At 33.7% G+C, this 17251-nt stretch overlaps 1 protein-coding gene across 2 annotated transcripts in view; it reads right to left on the bottom strand.

Annotated features, from left to right (window-relative positions):
- The window catches only part of LOC145296723 (protein DD3-3-like), an 80932-nt gene that overhangs the window by 11310 nt on the left and 52371 nt on the right, over positions 1-17251 (bottom strand). For both annotated transcript variants that reach the window (XM_080142738.1, XM_080142728.1), the window contains 4 exons: positions 17148-17180; positions 16017-16282; positions 7148-7192; positions 280-451 (listed from right to left, as the gene is read on the bottom strand). In XM_080142738.1, coding sequence (XP_079998864.1) covers positions 280-451; positions 7148-7192; positions 16017-16282; positions 17148-17180 — 516 coding nt within the window. The remainder of the gene's footprint in view (positions 1-279; positions 452-7147; positions 7193-16016; positions 16283-17147; positions 17181-17251) is intronic.

Raw genomic sequence — 17251 nt, 5'->3', positions numbered from 1 at the left:
TGCTGTGATCTTTGGCGCTTCCTTTGCTCACAGAGAGTGGACTGTCTTGAGAAGCAATAAATACAGGACCATACAGTGAGGTCTGCAAAGAAGCATGCTTGCCAAGTCATTCCTGCTCTACCCGGCACCTCATACCTACATACTCGATCTGTGACCGTGCCTATGAATTCAGAATTAGACTATTTAAACATCAGTGGATTCACAAGAAGAAGATTGCCATTATCGGATAACGATGGATCATCAAGAAAACGAAGAAGAATTCTCCTAATTGTTACTTACGCATAATATCCTGATGAGGCCAAATTAATGGCTAAATCCTCTTGAGAGATGTTAGGTTTTTTTGTGTGTGACCACACAACCTCTGAGTTGCTGCAAAGCTTCATTTTATCAAAATCAAGTGGATAACTCCTACCAAGAGCCAGCATTTCGAGAAAGTTGTTCCTGTCAGTACCTACGTGAGTTATAAATATCAAGAAATGTCATTAAATAAAAATAAAAAAAATTTAATTTAAATAAATATTATTTAAATAAAAATCATGTAAAAAAATAGAATTATATAAAAAAAACTTTAAATAAAAAATTAAATAATAACAAATGTTCATTAAAAATAATAATTTTAAATTAAAAATAAAATTAATAATAAAAAGAATAATTTTAAATTAAAAACAAAATTAATAATAAAAATAATAATTTTAAATAAAAAAAAAGGGTTAAATATGCATATAAAAGTTTTGATAAAAAATAGTTTAAAATTATTCAAATTTCAATAAAAAATAATTTTAACAAAAAGTTTGGACATAAATAAAAATTTAAATTAAAAACGTGAATAAGGAATAAAATTTTAATAAAATACAAAAAAAAAAAGGTTTTAACTAAAAACACAAAACAATTTTAAATTAAAAAAATATATAAAAACATAAAGTAATTTTACTTTTTACTTCAAATTTTCTTTTCAGGTTGATCAAGCTGGGGATGGGGCAAATGCCAAATATTCCCCCACTAACTCAGATATTCCCACCGAGAGATCTTTTTTAAGATTCTGACCTCCCCTTTATGTGCGATTGTTTAAATATCTCTTGCACTTAGTTCACCTGGTATATCTGCAAGATGGTTTTTTAAATTCTTTTTCACGAATCCAGTTGCTCCTATAGTTACTAAAATGATAGAGATCTTCCTAAGATTCCAGTTTCTTTTCATGTCGTACATAAGACCTTGGTATTTCGTTATCTTTTTCCTCTCTCTCTCAGTAGAATCACTCTGCTTATCTTATATATTATGGCTTTACGTCGCGGGTAAATATTAGTTAGACTAGAATGAATTTCGAGAGTATATCATTAAATGCCTCGGCATGACAACAAACAGAAATATACCCAATGCAACCAGCAAGTGAAGCGATAGAGTTCAGAGTAATTAATCGAAATTGGAAACGGGAATCTAGAAAATCAAAAAAATTTAAGGTATCTAAATCAGTATCAGAAATCACCTACTAAAAATGAAAAACACATTATTTATAAATATATCCTTCAAGGGTCCATCCTGAGCCTGTAATAGCCATGACCAAGGGGAGATAACTCACAAAGGAGCACCAACAGTCACTACTCTTGTGAACAATTTCCCCGTAAATTTTGTGTTAGACACTGGTGCTAGTGTAAATATAATTTCTGGACGAGTGTACAACGGTTTAAAACATAAGCCTCCCCTACGCAACATGACAACCCGCATATTTCCATACAGATCCAGACAAGCACTGCCTATCCGAGGGTTCATTAATGCCACTATCAGATTCCGAGACAAGGCTTGCAAAGCAAAAATATTTGTTATTGACAGCGAAAGTTGGACTACAGAACTTACTTAGTGCTTTCTGTGCCAAAACACTAGGTATGATTACCTTTCACTTCTCATTTCATCTAACGGTCCTTATTCCTGACGAGTTCCCTTCACTGTTTGATGACAAAATGGGGAAAATCTCTGGGGGCACCATCAATCTCCATATCGACTCCTCGGTAACCCCTGTAGCACAACAACACCATAGAATACCATTCCACGTGAGGAAGGATGTCGAGACAGAATTACAGTATCTCCATGAACTGGACGTAATTGAAGAGGCCACTGGACCTACTCCATGGGTAAGCCCTATTGTGGTGGTTCCAGAAAAAAAAATGGGGGTTTACGCATTTGCATTAACATGAAGAAGGCAAATGAAGTCATCCAAAGAGAAAAACACCTAATGCCTACCGTGGATGACTTAATTACACACCTAAATGGCTCCACAGTATTCAGCAAGCTAGATCTCTCTAATACATACCACCAACTAAAGTTTGGAGAATCTAGTAGATATATAACAACATTTACCACACATGTAGGACAATTTCGCTACAAACGCTTAGTTTTTGGAGTAAATGCAGCTTCTGAATTATTTCAAAAGGCAATTGCCGATCTACTTAGAGATATTCCAGGAATAAAAAATATATCGGACAATATCATAGTTCACGGATGCAACCAGACATCACATGATATTAGCCTGAGAGCCACACTGGAACGTCTACAGAGTGCAGGAGCCAAGCTGAAGAAAGAAAAATGTCTCTTCTCCGTGCGAGAACTAACCTTTTTTGGACACGTTTTCAGCGAAAGAGGAACATCACCCAATCTGGAAAAGATATCAACTATAACTAAGTGCAAATCACCCAATAATGTTAGTGAAGTTCGGTCATTCCTGGGCATGACCCAATATGTGGCAAGATTCATCCCACACCATGCCACAATTACCGAACCACTTCGACAACTAACAAAGAAAGGCACAGAATGGAGATGGTCAGAAATGGAAGAGTCAGCGTTAAACAAGCTGAAGAAAATTCTAACAGGAGCTAAAGTCATGGCATATTTCGACCCCAATAAAGATACCAACATTATGGTAGATGCAAGCCCTGTCAGATTATGTGCAGTTCTGACACAGGATGGGAAAGTGCTTTGCTATGCCAGTCGTGCACTCACGGATGTGGAACAACGATACTCTTAGACCGAAAGAGATGTTGGTTGTTGTGTATGCAGCTGAGCATTTCCATCTATGCATATATGAAGCGAAATTCACCATCACCACCGACCATGAAGAGCCTCACGCCAACAACGATCAGAATCGAGCGCTGGCGTCTACGACTCATGCCTTATTGGTATAATCTAATTTATCTGCCTTATCGGTATAATCTAATTTATCTGCCTTATCGGTATAATCTAATTTATCAACCCGGAAAAGACGACCTGAACCCTGCAGACTATCTCAGTCGCCACCCACAGACTATACCAACAAGAGATAATGCAGCAGAACCTTACATAAGGTATGTGGTTCAAAACACGATACCCAAATCCATCACCCATGAAGAGGTTAAACACACGACAGAGGAAGACCCTCTGTTGCAGAAGGTGAAAACTCCAATTATAAGTAGGAGATGGAATGACCCCCAGCTGTTGAGTTTCTCCCCATTTAAGGACGAACTGTCGATGCACAATAGTTTAATTCTTCGTGGTTACCGTCTGATAATCCCCTCTAAATTGAGAAAAAGAGTGATCAAAATAGCCCACCATACACACCAAGGCATCGTCAAAACAAAACAATTGATAATGGAAAAGGTGTGGTTCCCTGAAATTGACAGATTTGTGGAAGAAACCGTACGTGACTGTATTCCCTACCAAGCCTCAAACTCGAAACACACATACTGTGAACCGATACACTCCAGCCCTCTCCCAACTGCCCCATGGACTGAAATTTTGGTCGATTTTGCAGGCCCATTCCCATCCGGAGGCTATCTACTAGTCACAATCAATGACTATAGTCGCTTTCCTGAGGTAGAAATAATTCGCTCACTGTCAGCAAGTAGTCATTCCCCACCTGAACATAATTTTTGACAGACAGGGATACCCAACTGTTCTAAAGTCTGATAATGGACCCCCATTTCAGGGACAAGACTTCAGAGACTTTGCAATTCAGTCAGGCTTTAGACACAGGAAAATCACACCTCTATGGCCTGAAGCAAATGAGGAAGTGGAGCGCTTTATGCATACTTTAAAAAAATTTATACTTGCTACCACAGTGGAAGGCAACGACTGGAAAACTCAATTATCTCACTTTCTTCGGCAATAAAGAGCTACTCCTCATACGACCACAAAACTATCTCCTTTCGAAGCCTGTACTGGCAGGAAAATGAATATCAGTTTACCTAATGCAATTGAGAGACCAGCACTAGGGCCGGTACATGACAACATAACGAAAAATGACTCGAAGGGGAAGGAGAAAATGAAAGGGTATGCAGACAAAAACAAAAATAGAAAGCCAACACCCCTCTGCCTAGGAGACAAAGTCTTGATCAGGCAAAGGAAACAGAACAAGCTGTCCCCACCGTACAACACACAAAAAAGGGCAGCATGATAACAGGTCAGAGAAGAAACCACCAAGTCACCAGAAACTCTTCTCTGTTCAAACGAGTAAGTCCGAACGCAACCCATGAAGAAGAAGAGTCCAACTCTGAGTGAGTACAGTCCATACTTGCAAAAACACCACCACGGAATACCCGCAACCCAAATGGCTGATCAACTTTCAAGACAAAACTCATCACGGAAAAGACAACCGCCAGTCAAACTGAAAGACTTTATAATCAAATAATAGTAGGACCTTTTTTTTTCTTTAATATATTTCCTTGAACATATAAAATGCATGTTTTAATTCTTAGTTTTAAATCTCAGTTGTAGTATATAAATAACTTTGATAATTTTCTAAAATAAATAAAAATGACAATCTATAATATCCAGAAAGGGAGAGATGTAATATCCACGACCAAGGGGAGATAACACACAAAGGAGTTACTTCCCCTTGTCTGTATATAAATGTAAATAAACAGCTAACGAGTCAATTCACATACTGATGTCGAACAGTTAAGACCTATTCCAGTGCGCCCATTGTCTATTGCCTCCATACCCGCGAGCCGGGGGTAATACTTTTGAACATTATAGAGCCCAACACTCTTCTTGATATACATCAATGATCTCCCAAAACACATTCGTTGACATCTCTGCTGATGACACTACCATCTATGGGGCAACACATCAAAGGCCGTAAATGACAAAGTTCTCTCTGATTCTCTCTCCTCTGATCTTTAGTACGTGGTACAATGGGGTCAATGTGAAATTTTATGTTCTTTCCAATAAACCGAATATAATATTTTAGACAAACGTTTTTTTTTTTTAATTCATGCTGCTCCCCCCATTTTCAAGTTTCTATTAAAAAGTAAATAATTAATTTACTCACCGAAAAGTAAATAATTAATTTACTCACAAATTGAAGGGAAAAGGGCCAATAAATAATATATTCAAATTTAAAACAAAAAAAAAACGTAGTGTTTTTTAGAATTTTACCTATAAAGTTTGAAGTTTAAAACCTTTTTTTTAAACCACGTTATTTGTTTTTTCTTTTTTTTTAATGGAACCTTGGTCCTTGCTCCTTTAATTGAAAATAAAAATTAGGGCTTGAATTACATTTTTCGAGGAGTTATAAGCTTGGAAAGACAGGGGGGTCGAATAATTCACGCCTCCCATTTTGAAATGTCTATTAAAAAGTAAATAATTAATTTATGTACCAAAGTCTTATATATCACAAATTGAAGAGAAAAGGTCAATAAATAATATATTCAAATTAAAAAAAAAAAAAGAACTGTTTTTAGAAATTTACCTATAAAGTCCGAAGTTTAAAACCTTTTTAAAAAAAAAAAAAAAAAAACACGTTGTTTTTTTGTTGTTGTTTTTTAATGAAATATTTGTCCTTGCTCCTTTGAAAAAAAAATTAGGGCTTGAATTACATTTTTTGAGGAGTTATAAGCTTGGAAAGATGGGCTGGAATTATTCACTATTTTCACGAAATTTCTGACACACCTACCGTTGTTCTATTCACGGAATTTTCATAATTTTTGGATATATCACTAGTTTCCGTATAACAATTAAGTACGTAGTATTGTTTTTGCTTAAAATGACAATTTTTTTTTAATCGATCTGTCGACTCTATCTTAAGAAGACGCGCTAATAGTTTACTAAAATACTACCAAGTAAAATAGCTTTTACATAATTGTATAAATTTGCTGTGATTAAGATGAAACCTTTAATATTGACACTGCCTTTTCTTATGAAATTGGAAGTGATCGACTTAATTACCCCTCAAACATTGAATAATATATGAAAGTTAGAAGAAAAGGCTAAAATGTAAATAATCGAAACGTAAATGACGATGGCGTTTTTTTCCAAACAGGAGCCAGGTTTCAAGGGAAACAACTCCTGATATCTGTACTTACGAGTTACTTCCCTTGAATGGTACCTTTAAAGATTAATGGAATTTCGTTATTTTCAATAATTGTGCACTCATACTGATATACTTAGTACCGATGTTGCAACAAGTCTTGAAAATATATACCAGGATGAACAGTTGAAAACAGATCATACGCCATGCACCATGACGATGCAATTTCGACAGATATTTTTGGACTCAGCGTCGCTGAGTCTCAGCGAAGTCCATAATTTTAACAAAAAACTTTGGTAAATTTCTAGATTAACACTCTGAGTTAAATTACCCCTCCCTAAAAATTCTAGATTTTATGGCCATTTTAATTTATTTAGAGCAATTAATTAAATAAATTGTTTAGCACTAACCGTAAGTCCGACAGAAAAGATTGTAAAACTATATATAATTGCAAAAAAAAAAAAAATTTTTAAGTGGATCCCGCTTCCCAAAAATATAATGCACAGAAGAAAAGTTATCTCCGATAGCAAAAAAAACAAACAAAAAAATAACCAGTTAAATGCCATAAAACGCTAAAATGGCCAGGAATCTGAGTATGATTTTGCGTTAAATTTACATATGAAACTGATCCCTGACTCTAAATTCCAAAATAATTTTATTGTTGGATTTTTTTTCATATATATATATATATATATATATATATATATATATATATATATATATATATATATATATATATACACTGTTATTATACAAACATTTTGTTTACATATGTGCAGACATGTTTTCATATTATTTTTTACTGCCCTACCGAAGTCTATCACTTAGAACTGAGAGAGAGGGGGGGTGATATAGAGAGAAAGAAAAACTCACCAGCTGTTCCTTCACCTGCATTATTCCTATTATTTGTGTTGGATCCTAAAGAAAAAAGAAATTGAACAAGAAGATGTAAGCACCAATGGAAATAATGCGACAATCAACCGAATCATCTGTTGCTGACTGTTTGAAAACTTAAACGAAAGAATTCAATTTTTACATCAAAATTAAATGATGACATCCGTACCACAATCTCAAGAACTTTATGTCATTTAATTTAAAAAGCGAAATACCCCATATTATTCATCAATTTAAAAAAAAAACACTTGAAAAAAAATTTGATTTAATTCTCTGACTACATTTGATATTACTAAGTTGGTTTGGTTGCTTTTGTTTTACGGCATATCAACCCTTTTCAGGTTATTTAATGCCGAATCCAGTGATTTTGAAGAACAATTTTTTAATAAAATATATTTGTTTTTTCAAGTCGGTTTCTATTCAACCCATAGTTCGGACCTTAACAGGTAATACCACTCTGGGTCAGAGTGGACCTGGGAACAAGCTGGCACCTCACCATCGGATATAGGTTAAGGTCATATCCAGGACCAATTTTACTAAGAATCGCTGTGTATTTTGTTTACTACACACACGTGTAGACATTAAAAGATAGTAAATTATATGGTAAACAAAGACATTTCATTTATTAATTGTCTACAACAAATTTAATGATAATAACTGACACAACTAATATATAGTATTCGTTTGCAGATGTGTAAACTCATTATTGACTTATCATCAAGAATCAATTAAATATTTTGTTTCGCTATTAACACTTACTTTATATCTGACCATGTTTTCAAATTAAAAAATATTTATAAATAAAGATTTCTATTTTTTTTTTTGTTTGTTCCTAAACATATCATTTTTTTTATTAACAACGCGTGTGTAAGGAATTTTATTTAATTATCTGCATACATTGGATGTTACTAAGAATCAACATGTCGTGTATTATCTACAAATTCCTGTAGAAAGTAAAAAATAATAAAAGTATGAGGTAGACAAAGACATTTCATTTATTAATATTTTGTCTATGATAAATTATGATAATAACCAACACAGCAAATATATAATATTTTTTGTGAATCTGTAAGCACATTATAGACTCCTTCATCAAGGAACAATTAAATATTTTGCTTTGCTATTAACACCTGATTTATATCTGACCAAGTTTTTAAATTTAAAAATATATTCATAAATACTGATCTCCATTATTTTTATTTTTTTGTCCCTAAATATAGTTTTCTTATCAAGATCAGAATGGATTAGAGATTTTAAATGAATTCTCAGAGCACATTGTGTGGTGTTAAGAATCGCTGTGTATTGTGTAGAAAGTAAAACATAGTAAAAGTATGTGGAGGACAAACACATTTCATTTATTAATATTTTGTCTACATCAAATTATAATATTAACTAGCAGAATCTGTGGAAATTCCACATGAGTCTCATACATATGTAATATATTGATGTTGGCATTCTGTAGATGTTTAGAGTAAATGGAGATGCTCTGATATCACTGTAGCTTTTTTGCTAAAACTGCAAAAGTATTTATCTAAGCTAGCATGAACACCCGGCAAAGCTCGGTCGTAAAGTACATTAAATATGATATTTTAATTCTTGAAGATTTCTATATATATTATTACGGAGTTGATGTTTCTAATATATATTATTACAGAGTTGATATTCTAGCGAATTTTATATATCATAACGTTGCAATTTCAAAAACAAAAAATATCCAAATAACTTGGGTGCATTAGCATGAATCGAAACTGAAATAAAAACTTATGGAAAAATATATGTATATATATATATATATAACTTGAGTTCCTTCAGCCATAATCGAAACTGAAACCAAAACTTATGAAGAATTCTTAAAATTATTTTTAAAAAAATAGATTACTGGAGTGCCATCAGTTATAATCGAAACTAGAACCAAAACTATTTATGACAAGAAATAATGGAAGTACATAACAATTAAATGACCCGGATGTAAGTGTGACACAGAAAATAATACACACGCTATTGTATTAATATATAGATGACTGACACAAGTAATATCAAGTTGAGAAAAACGTTCTTGTGGAATTTTTAATTTTGATTTCAAATGATGTATTTCCAAATAAGTTTTCGTTACAATACCTTTACTTTAGATATCATCTTTAAGAGTTTTCTTTGCTCTATTTAATCGTTTAAATTATAATCGTTTTAAGACAAATACGTCTTCTTTTCAGAACGTTGAATACAAGATGAAAAAAAGCAAATTCACACAATTTTCTTATTTCTATTCAAGCTAGGCCAAAAAGCTGTTGAAACAGCTCGCAATATCAGTAAAACGTTTGGCCCAGGAATCATTACTGAATGCACAATACAATGGTGGTTTAAGAAATTGTGTAGTGGTGACGAGAGTTTTGAAAATGATGAGCATAGTGGTTGGTCATCATATGTTGACAACAATCAATTAAGAGCCTTAGTTGAGGCCAATCTACACACAACTTTTCAAGAACTTGCTTCTGAATTAGATACACTGCATACAACGATTCGATTTCCAACCACTTGAGAGAGATTGGGAAGACAAAAAAAAATTTGATAAATGGGCGCCTCACGAATTGAAAGACAACCAAAAGAAATGCCATTATGAAGTATTATGTTCCCTTCTTTTACACAATGAGAACAATTTGTTTCTCGACCGGGTTGTGACTTACAATAAAGAGTGGATTCTTTATGACAACTGACAATGTGGTTAGACACTGACAAAGCTCCATGACACTTCCCAAAGCCAGGGTTGCACCAAAAGAAGGTCATGCTGACTGTTTGGTGGTCTGCGACTGATCTCATCCATTAGTTTTTTTTAATGCAAGCAAAACAATTATGGCAAACAAGTACTGTCAACAAATGGGTGAAATGCATCAGAAACTTTGACAACAACACCCAGCATCAGTTAACAGAAATGGCCCAATTCTCCTCCACGACAATTCCCGACCGCATGTTGCAAAACTGCCTCTGCAGCAAAAGTTGAACAAATTGGGCTACGGAACTCTGCCTCATCCGCCATACTCTCCAAACCTCTCACCTACTGACTACCACTTTTTCAAACATCTCAACAACTTTCTGCATAAGTAATGCTTCAAAAACCTAAGTGATATCAAAAATGCCTTCAGCGACTTCATCACCACCAGAACGCAAGATTTTTATGTCACTGGCATAAATACACTTGTTACGCATTAGCAAAAGTATGTTGATTCTGATGGTGCTTATTTCGATCAATATATTTTTGTTTGAGCTGAGATATGTTCATCTGAATTTAAAAGTTAAAAATTGCAAGAACTTTCTTTCCAACTTGATATATAGTATTATTTGTAAATATGAAACGCGCTATACTCTCCTTCATCAAGGATCAATTGAATAGTTTCTTTTACTATTAACATTTAGTCTATATCTGACAATGTTTTTAAATTTAAAATATACTAGCATGGAAACTCGATGTTGCCCAAGATTGAATGATGATCAACGAATGTTTCACACTCCCGTATTTTTATTGTCATCGAAATCGTTGAAATCACCCATTTTTCGATTGAATGCTGCTCTAGTTGGGGACTCATCATGATACACCAGGAGGAAGTTCTACATGCCTCTCCACAGTGACGTAGTTCACAATACATTCTAGTCTACATTGCACTGTAGAGAACCTACTGTTGATTTTATAAAATTATTTTTTTATATATAATGGCCTGAATTAAAGTTTAAAATGCAAACGTCAAGAATCATGCAAAAATGTAGCATTCTATCAGTATTTTGTCTAATTCTCAATTTTGGAGTGATTATCAAGGCTCGACTATGACTCTAATGAGAAAGCCATTTTTTTCTTTCTAATTCGATAGACTTTACACTAATTTTATAGTGAAATAAAAAGGAAAAACACTTTAAAATAAGTTAAAATACTAATACTTATCCAGATAGGTAGAAGAGTAACGTAACTTGTTTTTGATAGCATTTGATTTTTGTTTATTTAATTTTTTTTTTTTTTTTAATCCTTTTTTTTTATTTGAGAAATCACCGAAATCTGGTCTTAATTCTTGACAACGTGTGGTGTTCATGACATATGGAGATATACACCCAAGAGGACTAACTCTGATCTGAAATATAATTTCTCCTCAAAGAAAGATAACTCTTGTCCCTACGGCGGATTTCATTTGCACTGATTACAAAAGTCCACTTTACAATGAACTTATGGCGCTAATGCACTTATTGATCCGCGCCATTTTTAAAATAGTATTTTCTAGTTTGATTAAAGTTTTATCATGTCTGTTTTTTATTAAATCGTGCAGTTAAAGTACAGAATAGCTACAAAACACCCTCCACTCCCCATGTTAAAAATGGCTTTTTAAATAATAACATTATTATTTCAGCACGGATCAATAAGCGCACTAGTACCGAACTTATAATCGTAAAGCCTACCCAACATTTCTGGCATGAAAAATCATTTTTCTTTGTATTTATCTTTCACTATATAATAAAGACCAATATGAATTTGTGCGTGTGTATATATATATAGTCACCGGCGACTAAACTGGTTCCCCCCACCAGACTTGTTTGGTGAGGAGGGCGGCTAGTCTCCCTGAAGGATTAAAAACAAGACCTTCCAAAGGGCGAATGAACTCTTTTTCTGGGTCAACGGCCAACTAGCACCGTGTATATTTGTGTGTGTGTGTGTGTGTGTATATGTGTATTGGGGTAGAGAGGGCTCCTGTAAGCCATGGTGAAGGCAACCTTTCTAGGAGAAGCAAATCTCTGATTTAAAAAAAACATAAAGCGGAAGACCAGTACCCGCATTAAGCTGGTCTGCAGTTTAATTTGTTGCTGGCTATCTTGCTCTTGCTTGTTGCTGGATCTCAACATTTTGAACCGAGAGAGAGACTTAGCTGTCGTACAAAGCTAAGACTCTTTAACATCGTATTTGTATAGATACTCCCTCAGACATTTGGGCTCATGGATTTTAAATGTCTGAGGGAGTGGCACTCGTCTGACAAGACGTTGAAATCATCATATATATATATATATATATATATATATATATATATATGATGATTGCAACGACATCATATATATATATATATATATATAAATAAGGGGAGTAGTCACCAACAATGTGTATTTTTTAACATTATTTTATTATTCCGTGTCTTGGTTTTTCATTGAGAATTATGTTTGGATCATTGTAATAATGTTTTTAAGTCATTAAAATCGTTTACGTACGTTTCAGACGGTCTGATGCGTCCTCGTCAGAAATTATTTTCAAATGTGTAATATATATATATATATGGTACTTGTACAGTTTCATCAAGACATTGAAAAATGAAAATATTAAAAAAAAGTTTATATTGTACGTATCCGTTATGGAATGAAGTATTCCAAAAAAAAAATTCACTTAATTTCATCAAGTAGTTTTTCTTTTTTACAGAGACATAACAATTTGTCATGATACCGAGCAAAAGTTTCGACTTTTAGAAAGAAAATCTAGTATTAAAGATAGGGGAGTGTCGGCACTTTAAACTGAGTTATCTCCCCGTGGCGTGTTCTAAAAATCCAAACAAAAATTTAAAAATTCAAAGATCTTGAGTTCAAAACAGATACATACTTTTTTTTTTTCAATATTTTCATTTTTTAAAATACTATTTGGAATTTACCCAGTGGATTGAAATTTTAAATTCGACCGTTTTGGATTTTACCATTTTTGGATTTTTACCCTTCACCGGACTATGTGAAATCTTTTTATTATTTTTCTTTTGCCTCCTGTTCCCCTTACCTCACCCTTTTTTTAACCAAGTAAGATCTTTGACTTACTTGTAGTTTCATTAAATACTTTTATATGCAAAATCCGATCCTGCATTTTGCTAATTCCTGCCCTCTGATGAGAAGGAGAGTATTTCTTCGAAACTCCGCGGATTAAGGACTATCCACTTATCTTGTGCTTCCTTTTTTAAAATTAAATATGTTTTTAACTCTTTTTCAAGATGTCTTTTAACATATTTTATTAATCATTTGTTCATATTATAAGCTTATAAGCTCTATTTCTTTTTCGGTTTTATTGAGTTTTTCATATCTGGCTGAGTTTATTTTACTTGTAAATATTAACTCTTTAATATTTATAATATATTTCAAGTTTACCATTTTGATTACCTTAGTAAACTTATTGTAACTTTTATTTTTATTATATATATATATATATAATGTGTGTGTATATATATATAATGTGTGTATATAATGTATATATATAGATAATGTATATATACAGGGTGGCCACAAAGTCACGCACCAATGTTAATATTTATTTATTTATTTATTTTTTTTTTTTATTACATTTTCACCCCAAACAAGGCAAATTGCCACTTTGGTGTAGGGGGCTACTATCAGGGGCAACAACTACTGGGGTACTATGTAGGGATTTGGGCAGCAAGGTGTCGGTTCACGTTACACTTGAACTTCTGCACGTCAGTACTGTTGGGGAAGCAGGGACCTGGAATGGAATTCCAGAGTCTTGCGGTTCTGGGGAAGAAACTATGGGAGTAAAAAGATCTTTTACATCTAGGGATCTCTACAGTGTGGGGGTGGGATTTAGCAGCCTGTCGGGTTTGTCGAGGGTGCTCACGCCGTGGGGGCACAAGTGATTGCAGTTCGTCAGAGCATTCACAACTAAAATACTTGTAGAAAAGGCAGAGGGATGCAACATTTCGTCGATGGGATAGAGGCTGAAGCTTAGATGCCAGTTCAGGGCCTATCAGGTTTGCGACTCTCTTTTGAACCCTGTCAAGGAGCAAGAGACTAGTAGCAGATGCACCAGCCCAGATGTGGCAGCAATACTCCATACATGGGCGAATGGTGGCCTTATAGAGGTACAGGATACTTTCGGGTGTTAGTAGTTTTCTAGCACGGTAGAGAGAGCCTACCTTTCTTGCAGCGGCCCTGGCAATGCCTTCAATGTAATTGTTCCAACTCATGTTTCCTGTGAACGTTAGGCCAAGGAGTTTGAAAGATGGACTCTCAGATAAAGAGTCGTTGGCCATTGCTATGGGTGGTAGAGAGGGTTTCTTGTAATTATTGAATGAAACTAGTTTAGTCTTGGCAGCATTGAACGCGACCAACCACTTTTGTCCCCATTCTACTACAGATTGGAGGTCTTCCTCTAGTGTTTCTGCCATTTCTTTAGAAATGTGTTCATTCGTCTTCCTGTCGTGTCTGCCATAGAGTGTAGTGTCATCAGCATATATACCCATCTCAGAGGCAATGTTGTCGGGGAGGTCATTTATGAATATCAGGAACAATAGAGGTCCAAGGATAGAACCCTGGGGCACCCCCGCATTTATATCATATTGTTTAGATGTACGACTGTCGAGGACAACCTGGATTTTTCTCTTATCTAAGAAGGATTTAATTATGTTAAGTATTCTACCAGTGATACCGTATGATCTGATTTTACTGAGGAGACCCTCATGCCATACCCTGTCAAAAGCCTTAGATATATCTAGAGCTACCGCTCTGCCCTCCCCCGCTTTGTCCAGTGAATGGTATATATGTTCAGAGATCACAGTTAGGATGTCTGCTGTGGAACGGGCTTGTCTAAATCCATATTGTTTGTCAGTCAGTAGTTTAGCATCTGTAAGATGATGGACTAGAGCATGGTTAATTATGGTCTCAAATATTTTGGCAAAAAGTGGGAGGAGGCTAATGGGGCGATAATTTGATGGGTCTGTCCTTTCGCCAGAATTCTTGAATACAACAGAAGCAGTTTTCCAACAGCCCGGAAAGCAAGCTTCATTAAGGCATTTGTTGTAGAGTTTGGAGAGAACTGGAGCTACTTCGGCTGAGCACTTTTTTAATAGCACAGCTGGGATAAGATCGGGTCCACATGCTTTTGAGGTGTCAAGGTTTTTTTATGATAGCATGCACCTGAGCAGGGGTGGTTTTCAGATCGTCTAGTGTGGCGTCTGTCCGCATAGGAAAGTCAGGTAGGGGGTGGTTGGAAGGGTCCAGTGTGGAGTTTGAGGCAAACCGACTGGCAAGCATGTTAGCCTTGTCGGTTGCTGAGGAGACAACCTCGTGATTGTTGGTTAGTGGGGGAATTGTTGATTGCCCATTATTTACTACACTGTTGTAGATTTATTAATATATAAAGAACTTTGAATTTGAATAAATGGTACTACTATAACTTTTTTAATTTTTTAACTTTTTTAATTAACGTTGGTGCGTGACTTTGTGGCCACCCAGTATAATGTATATATATAGATAATGTATATATATATCTAATGTATATGTATAATATATATAATGTGTATATATATATATAATGTATATATAACGTATATGTATATAATATATATATAATGTATATGTATATATAATTTATATATATATAATTTATATATATATATATAATTTATATATATATAATTTATATATATATAATTTATATATATATATATAATTTATATATATATAATTTATATATATATATATTAATTATGTATATATAATTTATATATATATAATTTATATATATATATATATATATATATATATAATTTATCTATATATATATATATATATATATATATATATATACATATAATACGTTCTCTCTGTATATATATATAATACATATAATACATTTTGTCACGCAAAATTTGGCAAATAATATAGTGCCAGGCTGCAGACTTTATTAAAAAAATAATAATCTACTAACTTTATAAAAAAATATTTTGCTGACTTTATGAAAATAAAAAAAAATTTATTTTGATTTGTCGACTTAATTTTATTTTCTTGGATAATAATTTATGATGGCTAAAGTGATCTCTTAATGCAATGAATTACTTACCCGTCCATTGGATGTGTACCATGTCCGTGCTATTCAGAATTAGTTTATTGGGTACGAAATCATATTCAACTGCTGGATAAACTTGAACAATGTTTCCTCGTTTTCCGCGGACGTTGAGATTAAAAAGTTTACCCTTCATTTCCGGGGTTCGTCGCTTCAAAATGAAAACATGACTGCGATCTTGAAATGTACGACCAAACTGGGCAGTGTTAATGGCCAGTTTCAAAGGCACATTGGCGAAATTAAAGGTTGGATCATTTTTAATCCTGGAACACACAAGAAAAAAAAAAGAAAAAAAGACAAGTTTTAAAAAAAATTAAAATTTCGATTTTAATTTCAAAAGTTAGGATTAGTGTTTGTGTTAATGTTACTAAGCTGTCTGAAGATATCGGTTTCTTAACTTAATAACATCAATAGTTAGTGCCTTTTTCCCCCTTTTCAAAACTTAATTGTCTTCTGCAAAGCCAAAAACAAAGTTTATTTCTCTACAAAGCAACCAAACCAAACCATGAATAAATACTTGAAGTTAAAAACAACTTCAAGCACAGAAACTTTTTTCCAAAATTACTGGATTGTGTTATTTTTATCTGTATAATTTTGTTAATTTTATTTCTAAATTTTTTTTATTAAAAATGCAAAGAAAGACTGATTTCTATTTGTATAATTTTGTTAATTTTTATCGCATACTTTCCATAATGTCCTTTTCTTATTTTTATTTCAATAAATCGTGTCTCAGTAGAAATATTGAAGAACAATAAAAGTGAGGAAACCGAGTTGCCTTGTTACCGCTTTCTGTAGTGCTATGCCGGAAGTTAGGAGGTACATAAGCTGACTATAACCGCGTTATCAGTTGGACCACCGTGGCAAAGGTGATACGAGGTGTCATGTTGAGACGCAGCATTTATCAGGAAATCTGTTGACGTTGTACTTAAAGAAGTACATTGTGAGCACTTAGTTTCCTTCCAGCATCAACGTTCTGATATTCCAAAAGGTAAAAAAGCAGTTCTTTCTACATCACATTGTCATCCAAGTTTGCTGATTTGTAAACGCCTCTTACATGTGTTTAAAACACATTCAGACGATAAGCAAGGAAAATTGGTAAAAAAATATATATATAAGAAAATTACTTACTTGTTCTCAGGGTCATCTGTTGAAATATTGTACCTAAAAAAAATAATTTCATAAGAATAAATCTTAGAATTGATCATTGAGAACATATTTTTTAATACATAAAC

This window comes from Euprymna scolopes, chromosome 2, assembly GCF_053919585.1.
Source record: "Euprymna scolopes isolate OS-2025 chromosome 2, ASM5391958v1, whole genome shotgun sequence".
In the NCBI taxonomy this organism is placed as follows: domain Eukaryota; kingdom Metazoa; phylum Mollusca; class Cephalopoda; order Sepiida; family Sepiolidae; genus Euprymna; species Euprymna scolopes.
Note: the sequence above shows the minus strand (reverse complement) of the source record. Positions and strands in the feature narration are given on the sequence as shown.